Source organism: Syngnathoides biaculeatus, chromosome 8 (genome assembly GCF_019802595.1).
Source record: "Syngnathoides biaculeatus isolate LvHL_M chromosome 8, ASM1980259v1, whole genome shotgun sequence".
Classification (NCBI taxonomy): Eukaryota; Metazoa; Chordata; class Actinopteri; order Syngnathiformes; family Syngnathidae; genus Syngnathoides; species Syngnathoides biaculeatus.
This window is the reverse complement of record NC_084647.1, coordinates 23473612-23489004: the sequence shown is the minus strand read 5'-3', so window position 1 is coordinate 23489004 and position 15393 is coordinate 23473612. Positions and strand designations below refer to the sequence as shown.

At 39.7% G+C, this 15393-nt stretch overlaps 1 protein-coding gene across 1 annotated transcript in view; it reads right to left on the bottom strand.

Moving 5' to 3' along the window:
- schip1 (schwannomin interacting protein 1) overlaps positions 1–12292 on the bottom strand; it is a 189351-nt gene extending 177059 nt beyond the window's left edge. The window contains exons 1-3 of the mRNA XM_061827474.1: positions 12253–12292; positions 11048–11119; positions 10649–10784 (exon numbers count right to left, since the gene is read on the bottom strand). Of these exons, the coding sequence (XP_061683458.1) occupies positions 10649–10784; positions 11048–11082 (171 nt within the window). The 5' untranslated portion in view covers positions 11083–11119; positions 12253–12292. The remainder of the gene's footprint in view (positions 1–10648; positions 10785–11047; positions 11120–12252) is intronic.
- Positions 12293–15393: the final 3101 nt, after the last annotated feature.

The window sequence follows — 15393 nt, the reverse complement described above, 5'->3', positions numbered from 1 at the left end:
CCGCCACTGTGAAACGTGTCGCTATATCCGAGCAAGGCCTGCTTGTTCACCAAGTCTGACGTCATCCAGAAACACTTTAATATTTCATTGGAGAGGCACCAAATTATAAAAGGCTCAAGGAGAAGGGATGAAAGAGAAAAACGGGGCCTTTTATTGTCGTCAAAATGATGCTAAAAGCGGATTCTCTTTGAAAAGAGGCACCCCGTCGCGGTGCTGATGTTGGAGTAAAGGGCTCGCGCGCAAGGCCATTAAACATTATTATTATTATTATTATTATTTTCTTCCGGTCAAAAAGAACCAATATCAATGTGTCAAATGCATACTGATATGCGTGACTGTGATCTGATAATGTCCTATGAATAAAAAGAGCGTCCTCCTCCAAGGAGGGATGACAATCCTTTTTTGCTGTGCAGGTTTCCTGGACTTGGAACTCCTCCCTGTATAAACTGCGAGCGACTCCACACAAAAGCAGAACACTGACCCCCAGTGGATTCCATCGGATAATACAACGTGAGAAAATGCACCCACCCAACAATTTTCCATAGGGTTTGCCTCAGGGTGAAGGGGAGCCTATTTCTGCACAACCAAAAGCCAGCTCCATTTAGTTCTTATTTTACAGCATTTAATAGCACACCTAACTTTTTTCCCCACCCGTATGTTAGCTGAATATGTTCAAATAATGCATGATGTCTAAGACAGCTGCTTTCGCTCCCATCCGGTGGTATGCACAATTAATGGTTTCTCATCTCTAATGTGTGGCAGGTGCACTGTTATGACAATTAAGAATATTACAATATTGCACACTAAAAAATGCCTGGTCAATTTTGTAACACAACTGTTGGTTTGGCATAGTTGAATCACAGAGGTCAGAGGTCAATTTCAACCAACATTAGATCAAAATAGTAAACGATTTGCCCACAACACAAAATGAAATGCATTGATTTTGCAACCCAGATGGTTATGAAATTGATCAACTACATTAAGTTACAGGTACACCACCATTGGTTTGGGAAAAAGCACCCTCCTGCAGCGACCATTTTTGTTTGATTGCACTTTCATTCAGCTGCAACCTGGAGCCACCTGCTAACTCCTTATATGGTGGCGTGAAGAGGAAGTACAAGAGTCTAGTTACTCCAGTCTTTACTTTAATAAAAGAAAATTGATTTTGGGGAAAATTTCAACAAGAATGGCTGGGAACTAAATGAGGATGAAAGCCTCGGTTATCGAACAAATCGGTTTTCAAATGAAATTTTCAAGATTTTTTGTTTTTTTTGCTTGTTTTCGAACGAAAATCAGTACTGAACGCCCCCGACAAAACCCGTAAATAGCATATTGCGCGTGCCAGACCAGCTGATCCACGACGCGTTTTGTTGAGAATTCCCACGCGGCCGATAAACCCGGAAATAAAAATGCGTGCGCAAGCAGCTGACCCACTCACGATGCGTTTTGTTATTGTCAATTCGAACGCCCCCCCCCCAAAAAAAAGAGACCGGAAATGACATAACGCGCGCAATGCAACCAGCACACTTTTGTTATTCTGTAAAACGCAGCCTCTGTACACAAACGTGTCCTGGTAGTGATTGTTTACAAGGCCGGGGGCCAAGTCGCTACAGATACGGCAATGCACTCCCGGCCTAGCGTACTCTACTACAAAGCATACATTTTAAGCAAAAAATAAATATATTTCTTAAATTATTTTATTATATAAAGTATTCAAGCAATACATGTATTTCTACTTTGCAGTTTATTATCAGGAAAAGCTAAAAAATGCTTTTAAAAGCCTAATTTTTTTGGAGCGCATTATTTCTTTTTCCATCGATTCGGTTTTTGAATCAAACAAATCAGTTCTCAAACCGTTTTCGGGAACGGATTGTGGTCTAGAACCGAGGCATCATTGTATTTATTATTATGGTTTAGACCACCCATTGTTTCCCATTTGACCAATCCAAAGGCAACATCACATTTGACCCAACAGCAGGGACGCTTTCAACCCATTTTGAGGTGGACAACCCTGATCCGACACATTGGATCAAATCCCCGAGCTCAGAAAACAACCAATCATTGGGTCAGTCCAATTTTAGGAGTACATAGGGTTACCCAAATAACCCATTTTAAAGTGTGCCAGTACAATAAATAAAGGTTCAAGATTGCAACGGTTTTTCCTAGAATAGATTAACAGAATTTCTACGTTTGACTGGCAAGCATCTCAGGGTGTACAACGTCTCTTGCCCGATGACAACTCAGATTGGCTCCAGCACTCCCGCAACCCTCGTGAGGATAAGCGGCTCAGAAAATAGATGGATGGAATTTCCCATATTTTCATATTGAAGAAAAGATGGGAAATATGTGTAAATCTGAACTTTTGCACCGCAGAAAAGATTGTTTTTAAACTTTATGGGTCCCACTATAGATCACGCTTCAACTAGTCTATGTTGAACTTGTCATTTCGATGTCAGGTCAGCGGCTGAGTGGGCCTCCCATTAGATCTTATATAAGACGGGGTGTGCGGGTGCATCACGAGCATCACGTCTAATCCAAGCAGTCACATGAATGTCACTCTCGCTACTTCAAGCATCCAGCAAGTGTGGCAGGTTACAGCCACAAGAGGGTTAAAATCGTCTAACCTCTGCTGCTCGACGCGCTGCACATACGCCCGGGGAGGGAAAGGTCACTAATGATTTTGTCCGTCAATAACTCTCACACCAGCGTGTCACACAGCCTCCCATGTGCCCTGTACAAGAAGCGAGCATCCGCCACCACTTGATATCTAGGTGAGATATAACGACAGGAGAGATTACGTCCATTATAGCCTGGTGAAGAAATTGTTCTCCAGGAGAATAAAAAAAGCAACAGAAAAATGTGTAACTTCTCGTCTCGTGAACCAATTTGCAGAAAAAAAAAGATTAAACGTGGGAGCCTCCGATTATGGAAGTCTTCTGTAAAGGAATTTAAGAGAATCCCTAAATCGTCCAACCATTGTGTTTGGAATTACTGTAACAGGATCATAAAAAGCCCTGCACATTCACCTCCCTGATGAAGGGACGAGTTGGTGGTGAGCATTCATTTCCGGAGGTGTGCGTGCGTCTGGAATTTGTATAATTACCAAATACCATCACTGTGGAAGTAAAGCAGGCTGCGCAATGTTCACGCTCATTCTTGGCTTAGCAGGTGGCGCTACAGCGAATAGGATAGACACAACATTACGTACACGTGCTGAATCTAAGATGGAAAATATTATGAAATGAATCCCTCTCTGAACCTCAAAGGTTACCATTTGTAGCATCATCCCCAGTTGCCTATAATCCGCAGTTGTAAATATCGACACTGTTATTTCAAGGCTCATTGATTTCATGTGAGTGTTTCAAGACCACCACTTTTTCAAGTGAAAGGCTTAAAAATGCACCGACACATTTCCAGCTGTTATCGCACAACGAGCTATACGCTGACCCATCGATAGACACCACCACTTCATTTACTGTATTTGTAAAGTCTTAAAATAAGATCATAAATAAAAAAAAGGTGCATAAAACAGCCACCATAAATGTAACAGCAGCGCAAGATGGCCAGCGAACCGTTGACCACCTGCCAGCGAAAGTGGCGCCGCAAGCGTATTGTACAGTAAACACAACAGAGGTGAGCCCGAAGGCTGAGCCATTCATCTGTGATAATGCTGAACCTTTAGTATAATAAGTATTCTGTGGGCCTGACACAATGCGTGACCTTTACTGCTTCCCTCCATCCATAGCAATGACATCTTGTGCAGTGAACACAAAAAGACCAAAAGGGGCTTTAGAATCCTGAGAGAGAGAGAGAGACTTCATTTTGTACCATGAGCTGAAATGGGGGACAGGGTTAAATACTTTTCTCACTGAGTGGTGGCTCTGTAATCTCTAGGTTCTAAATGCTTTGTGTACTGATGAGCCAGACAAAAAAAAAATGTTGTTGGTTATTCCGGGACACCTTTAAAGCTAACCTTTAGAACGAAATCTGGATGAAATAACAATGACTATGCAGTTTCGCTGGCGGAAGCCATTCCTTTCTGCACATGTGGAGCATTTAATGACTAAATCCCACCCAGCCTCCCGCACCCCTTTGAACCCCACCAAACTTTGCCATACATATCTTATCTCTGCTACCACCCAGCTATGGACAGCAGGGGTGGGGGTGGGGGGGGTGGGGGCTGATAAATGTAAGCAAATGGCAGGTGAAGAGAGCAATGGAAGGACAAGGACGAGTGAAGGGCATTCAATAAATAGGGATAAGTTCAAAATAAACAAAGAGGAATGGAAAACATTTGATAAGGAGAAACAAAGGCCAGAAATGAGATCTGCCTTGGCAATGCATTTTCATGACCTCCACGGTAAAGCTAAATAAAATGATTGGAAACAAAATAAAACAGGCTCCAGCCTGAATGTGAGCAATTACATAAAATGAAAAGAGATACAAGAAAATGTGAGGAGATAAGTAAAATAAGAACATACTATAATTACTTAAGAGTAGTTTGGTACGCAGAATTAGAAAGCAACACGCAACAAGTTGCACAATGTATATATATATTGTGCAGTCTTGAGACACGAGTTGTGTTCCAGTCATTTGTTTTTTTTTGGTTATTGGGCGGCAATAAACGCAACTCAATTCACTTCCAAAGAACCAAAAACAACAACACATTGTGCGTGTCAAACAAACATGTTTGCCTTATGAAAGTCTGCTAAACTAAATACTAATAAACAATAGGAAGGTTAACAGACAGCTTCGGAGTCTCATGTAAAAACCATGAAACAATTCATATTTGAACATTAATTGTAGGGCAACACATGTAGGTAAGCAATATAACCGTACTTACATGAATTATTTTATCCTTTGTGAGACAAGACTAACAGTACTGCAGCTTACTGAATTGTTGTGACTGTCTTCTATCTCAAACATAGATGTATCATTCTGCCCCCACGTGGCCAGGGAAGAGAGTTGCATTAAATTATGTTGCACTAACTATTTACTGTGTTTTTATAAAAAAAAAAAAAAAACTGCTGTTTTCCTTACTAAAAATAATACAAAAATGGCGTGGCTGAAACTAATGAATCAAATTTCCAGTCATTTCAGGGTTTTGTGTTACCGACGTGATCTTGGAATCGCTCCACACATGCACCACTGTATGAAAGTATACAATAGATGCAATGTAATATAATGAAATAATAATAATAAATCGTGATAAGTGTCGAGGAAGATATATAGTAAATATAAATAAACTATGTACTATGTACGTGTTTAAAGCATTCAGCACATAACAGCAACCCAAGAAGTTCCAGTGGCCCCACAACCCCCTCTAGCGGTTAAAATTCGCTCCCGCAACACAAATCAGCACCAACTTGCTGGACAGCTCCACTACCCAAACTGAATTTTAAAGAGCCTCAGAATCACTTCAAGCGGCTCCATCCTTTTTGTGCATTTCATTTTGGGTCATAATTAATGTAATAATTTTGTGGTAATCCTGCAGGAAAGTCCCACTGAACTGTCTGGATTAACGACTGGTTACAACCACACATCCGTCACAAGGACTGACACAAATTGAAGCCGGAGTCATCCATATGTTGCCGTGTTTGTGCTCACCCCACATTTGTGTGCGACTGTGTGTGTGTGTGTGTGTAAAGGTGACTGCCATGTGTGCGTGCATTGATGCAGCAGTACAATATTATGAAACAATACATTCCTGACAGCTGATTCACAACGGAGCATAAAATCCAGAGTTTTGTTAGGTTCCCCTTAATGAAAGCTATCATTTCTGCCTGCTTTGCAGCATTACTATGGAATGTGAAGATTGATCATAAAGAGAGACATCTACTGTACGGCATTACCATGGCGATGAGTGAGGACCAGGAGCGCGTCAGCTCCATCGCACATCGTTTATTCCTCTTAAAAATCACATGGATCTCATAACATGAGCTTGACCTATATTTCTATATAGAGTACAGCGTTCCTTTGCAATCTCATGGTTCAGCTATTGCAGATTCAGCACGCTGCAAATGCTTTTTTTTTAATATTCATATGTATATTTTGGCATATCGCGGGGTTATGAGTATATACTGTAATTTCTAGTGTGTGTGTGTGTGTGTGTGTGTGTGTGTGTGTGGTAGCAAATAGTTCCAAAAAAGAAAAAAAAAACATATTCCAAACAACAAAGTGTACATAATGTTAAGTACTACTGTATGTTTAAGAATAAAATGATTTTTATCAGAGTTATAAGACAGAGTTAGATTAATCCTTTCCGGGCAGGGGTTGCAAATTTGCAACAGGTTTAATACAATCGGAAATTTTAAATCCAGATTATCATTTTCTGAAAGTATCAGATTTTTCTCTCTGCAAAATTTTATTTGGTCCAGAGATGGTTAATAAGAGTCTGGGCAGGTTCATTAAAATGTATATATGTATAAATCAATGGAAAAAACATAATTCACTACTTTTTACCTACTGTGGACCTGATCCGGAACCTAATCCCCGCGATAACCCAAACCAGCAAGTGTTCATCTGCAACTATGCTACGCCGTCATGGCTCCGCTTCTTCTAAGACTGGTGCTGGAGGCTCAAAGGTTACACATGCAATCACGTTAGAGATGGAGACCGCATTGCTGTTGTGTCTCAGGAAAATATGACAGTGTGTGTGTGTGTGTGTATGTGTGTGTGCGTGTGTTGTGAGGCGGGGGGTCACGGATGTGCATTCCGGAGAGATAGCAGGAGCACATGGGCTATGTAACAGAATGCATTGCTGGGTCAACACAGTCTGAAGTGTTAGAAATTCAAGCAGGGTGGAACTGTCAGAGCCAACAAAGGGCCAATAAAATAAACACGGGTGAGAAAATAGTGTGCGGTTGGCGTTGTATAGGTCAGCTGAGTGAAAGCTCGCCCGCTGTCGTGTGATGGTAAAAAAATAAAATAATGAAATACTCTTGCTCAGTGTGGTTGCCAATGAGCAAGTAAAAATTATATTTGCACAATTTAGCTAGAGGGGGAGAACAGTCCTCGTTTTGGGCCCATCATAGCAGCAGGTTCTACATGACAGGAATTAGTTTGCAAATCATAAAATATCTTTTTGTGTGTGGTGAAAAGATTCCTCGCTCTCCTACCATTTTGATAGTGCTACGTCAAAATGTTTGAGATTGGCCTTCTCCACCTTTACTGGTTCTCCCTCACTTAGAAAACGAGCACATTCAGAAATAAATTGCCTCTAGGTGTGATCATGAGTGCGACTGTTGTCTGTCTCCATGTGCCCTGTGATTGGGTGGCAACCAGTTCCGGGTGTACCCTGCCTCCGGCCCGTTGACAGCTGGGAAGGCTCCAGCACTCCCGTGACCCTTGTGAGGATAAGCAGCTAAGAAAATGGGTGGATGGGTGCTGCAGTGAATCTAGATGAAGCATTCCACCCTCCCGTGATTTTTTTGTCAATCACTGGAATGACAAATTATCATCAGCGACCAGTTGACATCAACTCAACTCATCAGATTTGTGTTGACTTGAAATAAAGGAAATCTAAAGTCCTGCAAGGCGTAGGCTGTGGCTGTGACAATTCCCATGAAGTGTTATATTCATTTATCCAGCCATTGATTTTCTGTTCCACTTGTCCTCATTATAGTCATGGTTGACGAGAGCCTATTCCAACTGACTTTGATGGAGAGACTGGGTATACCTTGGACTGGTCGCCAGTCAAATGCCGGTCACATACCAGTCCAAACAACCAGTCACACTTACATCTATGGATAATTTCTTGAGTAAATCTAATATATTGTTTAGCAGCTGTGGGAGAAAAATAAATCAGAGCACTAGTGATGATGAAATACTGGTTGCTGCTACTGGCTGGATTGAATATGATATTTTTTTTGGGGGGGGGTGTGAGTTTGAAAGATATGAGTCCAACTCCATCCATAAATTGAAAATATGTTACTGTTTTAGATGTAGATTTTTTGAAACCTCTCATGGTCACATTAACAAGCTAAGGACGGAAGTTAATATCTTCAGTTAATCTAATTTCTGGGTTTTCAAGATGTGGGAAATAAACTTGAGCACTTTAGACGAACATGGTAAGAACATGCAAACTCCACAAAGAAATCTTTTTTTAAGACAGCAGAACACAACACAACAACCTGACTGCAAGACAAACCTGCTAAACATCATAATGACCGTTAGGATCATCCATTCGTTCATTTTTATTTATTGTCCCGCTGGTACTCATTAGGGGCACGGGTGGGCTGGAGCTTACCCCAGCTAACTTTGAGCAAGAGGCACACCCTGGACTGGTCACCGGTCAGTTGCAGGGCACATATAGACAACAGATAATAAACACTCATGTTCAATGGACCATTTAGGGTCATTGATCTACCTAAGAAGTATATTTTTTAGATGTGGCAGGAAAGCGGACAACCTGAAGAAAATCTATGACAGGTTACATAAATCTCCAGACTATCGAGCATTATTTTTTCCCCTGTTAAACAGTCGTCTAAAACAGAAACATTCAGAAACTAGCAAATAATAATTGTTGGAGGATGCAGTGAAATCATTATAAAGCATCATTGGAGATTTGTAACAGTTTTTTTGCCCACATAAAAATGTCTTTATTAACAAATCATGCTGTTTTCAAAGGTGTTTATGTGATCAAGATGTAAATATCGTCATCCATCGTATATCGCAAGAGTTTGGTTTGTAGTGAAAAAATAGGTAGGCATCACTTTTGTAATACTTCTGGAAGAAAGTGAAGTATATTTTACCAGAATATATACTTTATCGCAGTATCATAGTTGAGATCATATTGTACCAATGCCTCGTGCCCATACTGGAACTGCATTTCCTTGGGAGTGGCTTTAGCCGCTTCACGCTCACACACATGCATGCACATGTTCCCAGAGCACGCACGCACGCACGCACGCACGCACACACACACCACACACACACACACCACACACACACACACACTTTCTGCCCTTGTCAGCAGGTCAGAGTGACTGAGCTAAGCATTTTCCAGCCATCCCACAGGGATCCGAAGCAGTGTGTATGTACAACACATGGACGAACTCATCGCCATGCGTGAGTGAGAGCATACACTTATTTCACACTCAAGTCACCGCACACCCCCACCTGACCTCCTTTTATCCGCTAGATCCAAATCTTATCGTCCTCCTTGGCTTTTCACTGGAGCGACACAACGGACAAGTGCCGGTTTAAGGAGGAGCAGTGGGGGAAAGCCATCTGTGAGAGTTAACCCGCCTGTTGACTGCCATCGCGGAGATTAGGTGAGGAGTGAATACGCACACTTGATTCGGCGTGGAATCATAATGACCAGAACAGACACAGTGGAGAAAATCCCAAGGATTTATTGTGGTCCGGCGGTTCAAATTATTCTACTCTATTCAAGTGTGTACGTGTGTGTGTATGAGTGTGTTTGTGTAGATTATCTGAGACGGACTGCCACCTTCTGGACAGGAAGCAGAGCACATATAAACGTTCAATGGCCCATAATATTTGCACGAAGCACCCTAAAACATCCCAAAAGTCACATAATCACACCTAACAGCCAATATTCTGAGGCATTATTCAAATTCACTCAAAATTCAGTTGCTTAACCTTTTCCACAGTCAAATTTAAGCATTTTAAAAAAAATCTAGACAGACAGACAGACAGACAGACAGACAGACAGACAGACAGACAGACAGACAGACAGACAGACAGACAGACAGACAGATAGATAGATAGATAGATAGATAGATAGATAGATAGATAGATAGATAGATAGATAGATAGATAGATAGATAGATAGATAGATAGATAGATAGATAGATAGATAGATAGATAGATAGATAGATAGATAGATAGATAGATAAAATCAGCAAACTGCAGCAAACACCCAATCTGCTGTACACCAAAATTGTATTTTTTGTGGCAAAGTTTCTATAACCTTGATTTCGTGGCTGAGTAGTTGTAAGCAATTTACAGGAAAAAGCCAAATATTTACTAGGCATTTAGTACATACATACATACTTTTAAATATAGTAATTAAAGAATTTAGCATCTTTTTAGTCATTTTCAAATGATCAGTTATAATGTTTGGTTAATATACGTTTTTATAATTTCTTAATAAAATATCTTAAACACCTCCACAAAAGTGAGTAATTTTAATGAAATGTTAATATTTTTAATCCAATATTTAATTTGGAATTAAAATATTTCCCACAATTACTCATCAACAATCATAAAGTATATGTATGTAATATTCTCATGATATATTTGATCAATATTTTTGTATTTTTCATTAAATCCAATAGATATTTTTAAATAAAAACTTTTCAAACACCTACACTTTAAAATAAATTCCCTACAATTAAATTTATTATTTACTATTATAATTAATTTATAATCATTTAATTAAATTTCCTCCAATTAAGAACATTTAATCAATAAGGAAGTCAATTCTTAGTAATTGTTGTTGATTAAGTGATGATGTAAATTTATTTATTTATTGCTTGAATTCAACAAACAAATGGTCCATTCAGTCAGATAATTTTATGTGAAAGAAATCATTTCTAGTATTTTTTTTTCCAAAAACTTAATCAAAACAAGTATCTTTAAATATTCCACCAAGAGGAGTTCGAACCATCGCGTGACTTACTGGGGTGCTGCCGTCGGAGAGGGTGGCCATGCTGATGGATGTGCTCATCTTGTCCGATGAAGAGAGCGAAGATGGGGAGGGGCTCCTCTTGTCTGCTTCCTGTCTTTGGAGAAAGTCACGCCAAGCGCGCTGGATACTAAACACACACACACACAAGCACAGGTGAGCACGTTTATATCGAAAACGGCAATTTTCTTCCCACTAAATCCACATCTTCACCACTTCCTGTGACTTTACTACCGAGGCCTACAGAAGTTTTGCTTTTTATCTCTCACAAAACTATCCATCAACCTGTCAGCTTTATGTCGTCTGGCCTTGATTAAATCACAGCAAGAAAGTTTTAAGCGGGGGTCATAAAGTTTTCTGTGGGGTTGTCGAAGAGATTTAAGATAGACTCACATCAAGACTTTGGTCTCAAACGGCGGCATATTCATGTTGATGTTGTCATCCTGGTCCACTAGCAGCTCCTTACTGGGGGAGAAGCAAACTTTTTTAGTGTGTAGGTCATTTTAGAATTGGGAGACGTTTTTGAGCAGATAACATTTCAAACCTAATGGTGGAGCATCACATGTAGAGAGACAATATAACAAGACTCATACCCCAATATTCTTTATCCTCTAAGAAGAACTAATATTTATGTGGTTTACTGAGCAGATTTAACCAGCTCTGTGAATATCTGTACATTTGGAATGTAGTGCCCCCAGGTGGCCAAGGTGCAGTACAATGTCTGTTGAATTGATGCTAAGAATGTGGTAGAAACTGTTTAATTCCTTACATTCTACTGAATTATGAAATTAGTCAATATTTATATGAAATATATTTATAAAAAGTGCCATTTTTCTTCTTAAAAGACAATCGTTTTTTGTTGAGTTTTTTTGGGGTGAGGCAGGAACGGATTAATGGCATTTCCATTCATTTCAATAAGGAAAATGTTTTTGCGTTACGAGTGTGATCACGTTACAAACCAGACTTGTATCTCAAGGTACAATAAGATAAAAACAAACAAAACTAATAAATAATAAGAAATAAAAAAATAAAATAGCAAGTACCTGAAGCTCTGGTGCACCCTTTAAAAAGTCTTTTTTTTTTTTCCCCAGACGTTTTTAAATTTCAGTAATAATGCATTGACGTTGTCTCAACATGCATACTCTTCTGCTCATAATTCATTTTTAGCCAGCTCGTGGGAGAGGAAACAAGTGACCTCCATGACTCAACACAATGACATCAAACTATATGCTCTGTTATATTCCAATTTTATGCAATGTGTTCCATTATAATGGTGTCCATCAATCAAACCATCGTAACTCTGTTACTCATATTTTCAGGAAAATAAATAATTAACAAGTACTGTAAAAATTACGGCTAAGTTTGGACAAATCAGATTACATGATGGTTAATTACCTGCCTTCTTTGGATCATTCAGTTTTTCAAAAATGGTGGTGCCTATGTTGTCACCCAATTCTGGAATGACCCACGTTAACAGTAATTAACGAGATGGGTTGATCCCATCTTGACAAAATGGGCTTTTAATGTAACACGAGAGCAGGACATGTTGTGCTCCTATTGTTGTGTGTTAATATGTGTGTGTGCATGTGTCCACTCACGTCTGCAGGTGGAAGCCTCCCCCATTAGTGTGCCTGAAGCCACCCCGGAGGCTCTTGAGCTGCACACAAAGAGGGCCAGGCACAACTTGTTGATAACACGTAGATGAGCTGAGAGCACGTACAACATTTGCAGTCTTTTGGATTTGCCCTTGTTTTTACTTGTGATTTTGAAGAGAATCTAATTTAATAATTAGGGTCCTGAAGGAACGAGGACAATAAGGATAGCCCAGGAGAGTCACACATAAAGCAATTTTTAACATGTTATCTGATTTTTAATGTTAGAGACTCCACAAATGATGAGGAAAAAACCCGTGTCCTTAATGTGTTTGTAATGTGCACTATGTGTACTCAAGATGACTAACAAAGCATCAGCAGTACACATCAGTAATAGAAGGAGTACTCAAAGGCGCTGGGGCTCGGTGTGAGCTCATATGCAAACAACAGACCTTTTTATAATGTTTGCAGTGATGAAAGTCCTCCGGATTTTCACGGAATTCCAGATTTTTAAATTTTCATGAAAATTGCTCCAAACAATTGAGGAAAAATTGCCTAAAATTAATCCGGATATTAGTTGACAACAGTGAACGAACATGCGTTTGAGTTCATCGTTTTGCTTTCACGAGCGTAGCCATACTGAGGCACAAACACGAGTAACATTAACACCCCTCCCCTCGCATTCTCTCAAGACGTCACTTATTTTGTGTGGTCTTGACATTAATTTACGTGTTTATTTCATAAACGTTGTTAACTAAACGAGCCTCCTCCAAAACAACTGGTATTCACCCGGAAACAGGAAATGCAAGTCAACCGTACTGAGCACGTACGGAGCATGTACGAAAGTGCTATTCAGAACTGCTTCACGTAATTCGAGCGCATTTACGTCAAAAGTCATTAACAGCTTGTGGGTGCTCATTGCGTCAATCGCGAGGCAGAGTGACGGCGTAAAAAAAAAAAAAAAAAAAAAGACCATCATCCGTCACTTGATTCAGGTGTGGCCAATACGTCGAGCGTGTGCACAGAAAGGAGCGTTCTAGCAAGCCGGCCTCCAATTTACGGCAGTCCCGTGGTGCGTGCACCCCACAACAATACGTCACGATTACCGCAGGAATGTTTGAATGTTTCACTAGCTTGTTGCCACAAACGCCGATTATGTTGAGCTAAACTTTCAGCATTTTCAAAACATTGCGAGTATGCACCGTTCGTGTTTATTCCTTGACAGGCTAGTGCATTTAACTTTTCTTCAGATAAAGTTTGTCAGATCAAGAATTTTTATTGATGAAAAATTTGAAATACAGTTTTATATCATGTTCTACTAATATCAGTTGAAATTGGAAATGATCATTTCTGAGTTTGAAATTTTAGTTTTCTATTTTAGTTATTTGTTCATTTTATTTTTAATTTACAGTTATTTTATATTAATCCAGTAAGTTATTTTAAGGCCATCCCTAATCACACCCGCAACTTTATCAGGGAGCATGACTGACCACACCCGTACATTTTTCAAATGTGACTGTGTGTGTGTGTGTGTGTGTGTGTGTGGTGTGTGTGTGTGTGTGTGTGTGTGTGTGTGTGTATATATATGTTAAATGTTAATGGTAATTACTACAGATAAACCCCTTTAACATGTTTTGCTGTATGGTGTAGAAATTCTAGGATATATTTTCATGTATATTCTCTATCTATACAATAATATGTATATGTCTTTTTACTGAAAAAGTTCACTTAATTCATTTGTCTTGAGATAAGATGGCATATTTTAAGCATATTTGAATGACAAATGTGATTTTGTGCTATCCAGTGACAGGGGGATGGGGGGCAAAAAAATCTGGGCTTGGCCCTTGGGGAACCTCTGCCCAATTTTTTTTTTTTTTGGTCAGGACTTAGAAATTTTACTTTCAATGTTTGTCTGAATTTTGTTCACAGATATCACCAGTATGCACCACAGCCATCCATTTATTAAAAAAATTCCCAGGGTGGCATGCCCACAGACCCCCCTAGCGCTCACATTTGTATTTTCAGGAATTTTAACAAAAGTCCACTTTCATCTCATCTAATGTTTGCAAACAGTTGGTGACAGTGTACTTTTGGGTGGTGAAAAGTAATTGACTACCAATGAGCTAAACTTTAAAGCGGGACAAAAAGTTGTGTTTGGGGTTAGACTGCCAGATATACGCCAAAAAGTACATTTCTTTGTGTGTGGTCCCCCCCACACCCTTAAAAAAAAACAACAATCCAGTGCAACCTATAAGTGAAGAAGATAAATTGGTTAATAACTGATAAATTGTGCAATATTGTGGTCGTCTAGAGAAGACTGCAAAACTACCACTTCTAAAGGGACAGATTGTGAACCAAGGCACCATGGGCACTGGTCAGTGGTTTCTGTAACACATCTTCACTCAGGTACGTAGAAAATGTGGGTTTGAGTTATGTTTCCTAACCAACGTAATCTCGATAGCAGAATATTCATTTCACCAACAAAAAGCCCATCTACGCCATTCACTCAAGCAAAAGAAAAGGTTAATTATGTAAGTAAATATATGCCACAGAAAACAGAATTTCAAATGTAAAGTGATCACATTTTCAAAAGTTGCTACAATTCGCTGTCTAAAATTCACCGTCTGTGCCACCACGAAGGGTTACTTCAGGTCAGAACCAAACCAGCCAGCCAATCCAGTTACGCTTTCTTAGTATGTGGAGTCATATGACTAAGAAAGCGTAACTGCGATTGGCTGGGTGTTCATGGTGAAAAGGTCTCTACAAACACTTTAAGCTGTAGGTAGACATCATAATCATGGCGTGGCTCGGTGCAAATTGGAATTGATTAAGCATGTTTGGACTAACTATTGAATAGGGTTAACAGCTGCCCAAAATTTATTTTCAAACAGGACTAAAACCAAATTATGATCATCCAGTAGAAATGTCTGATCATCAGATCTTTGCTGACCTTGACCACAAGGAAAGGAAATTACTCAAATTTGTAGCTGAAGATGAAATTCTAGCAAAAGTAGAATTTAAAAAAAAAAGAAATCACAGCAACTTTTAACTGACTCTCACTTCCTGACTGGCTCCTGCTGTTCCCTGCCTCCGATCCAACCTCACGCTCCATCCCCTCCCATTCAGCTCCATCCTAATGAGGACAAG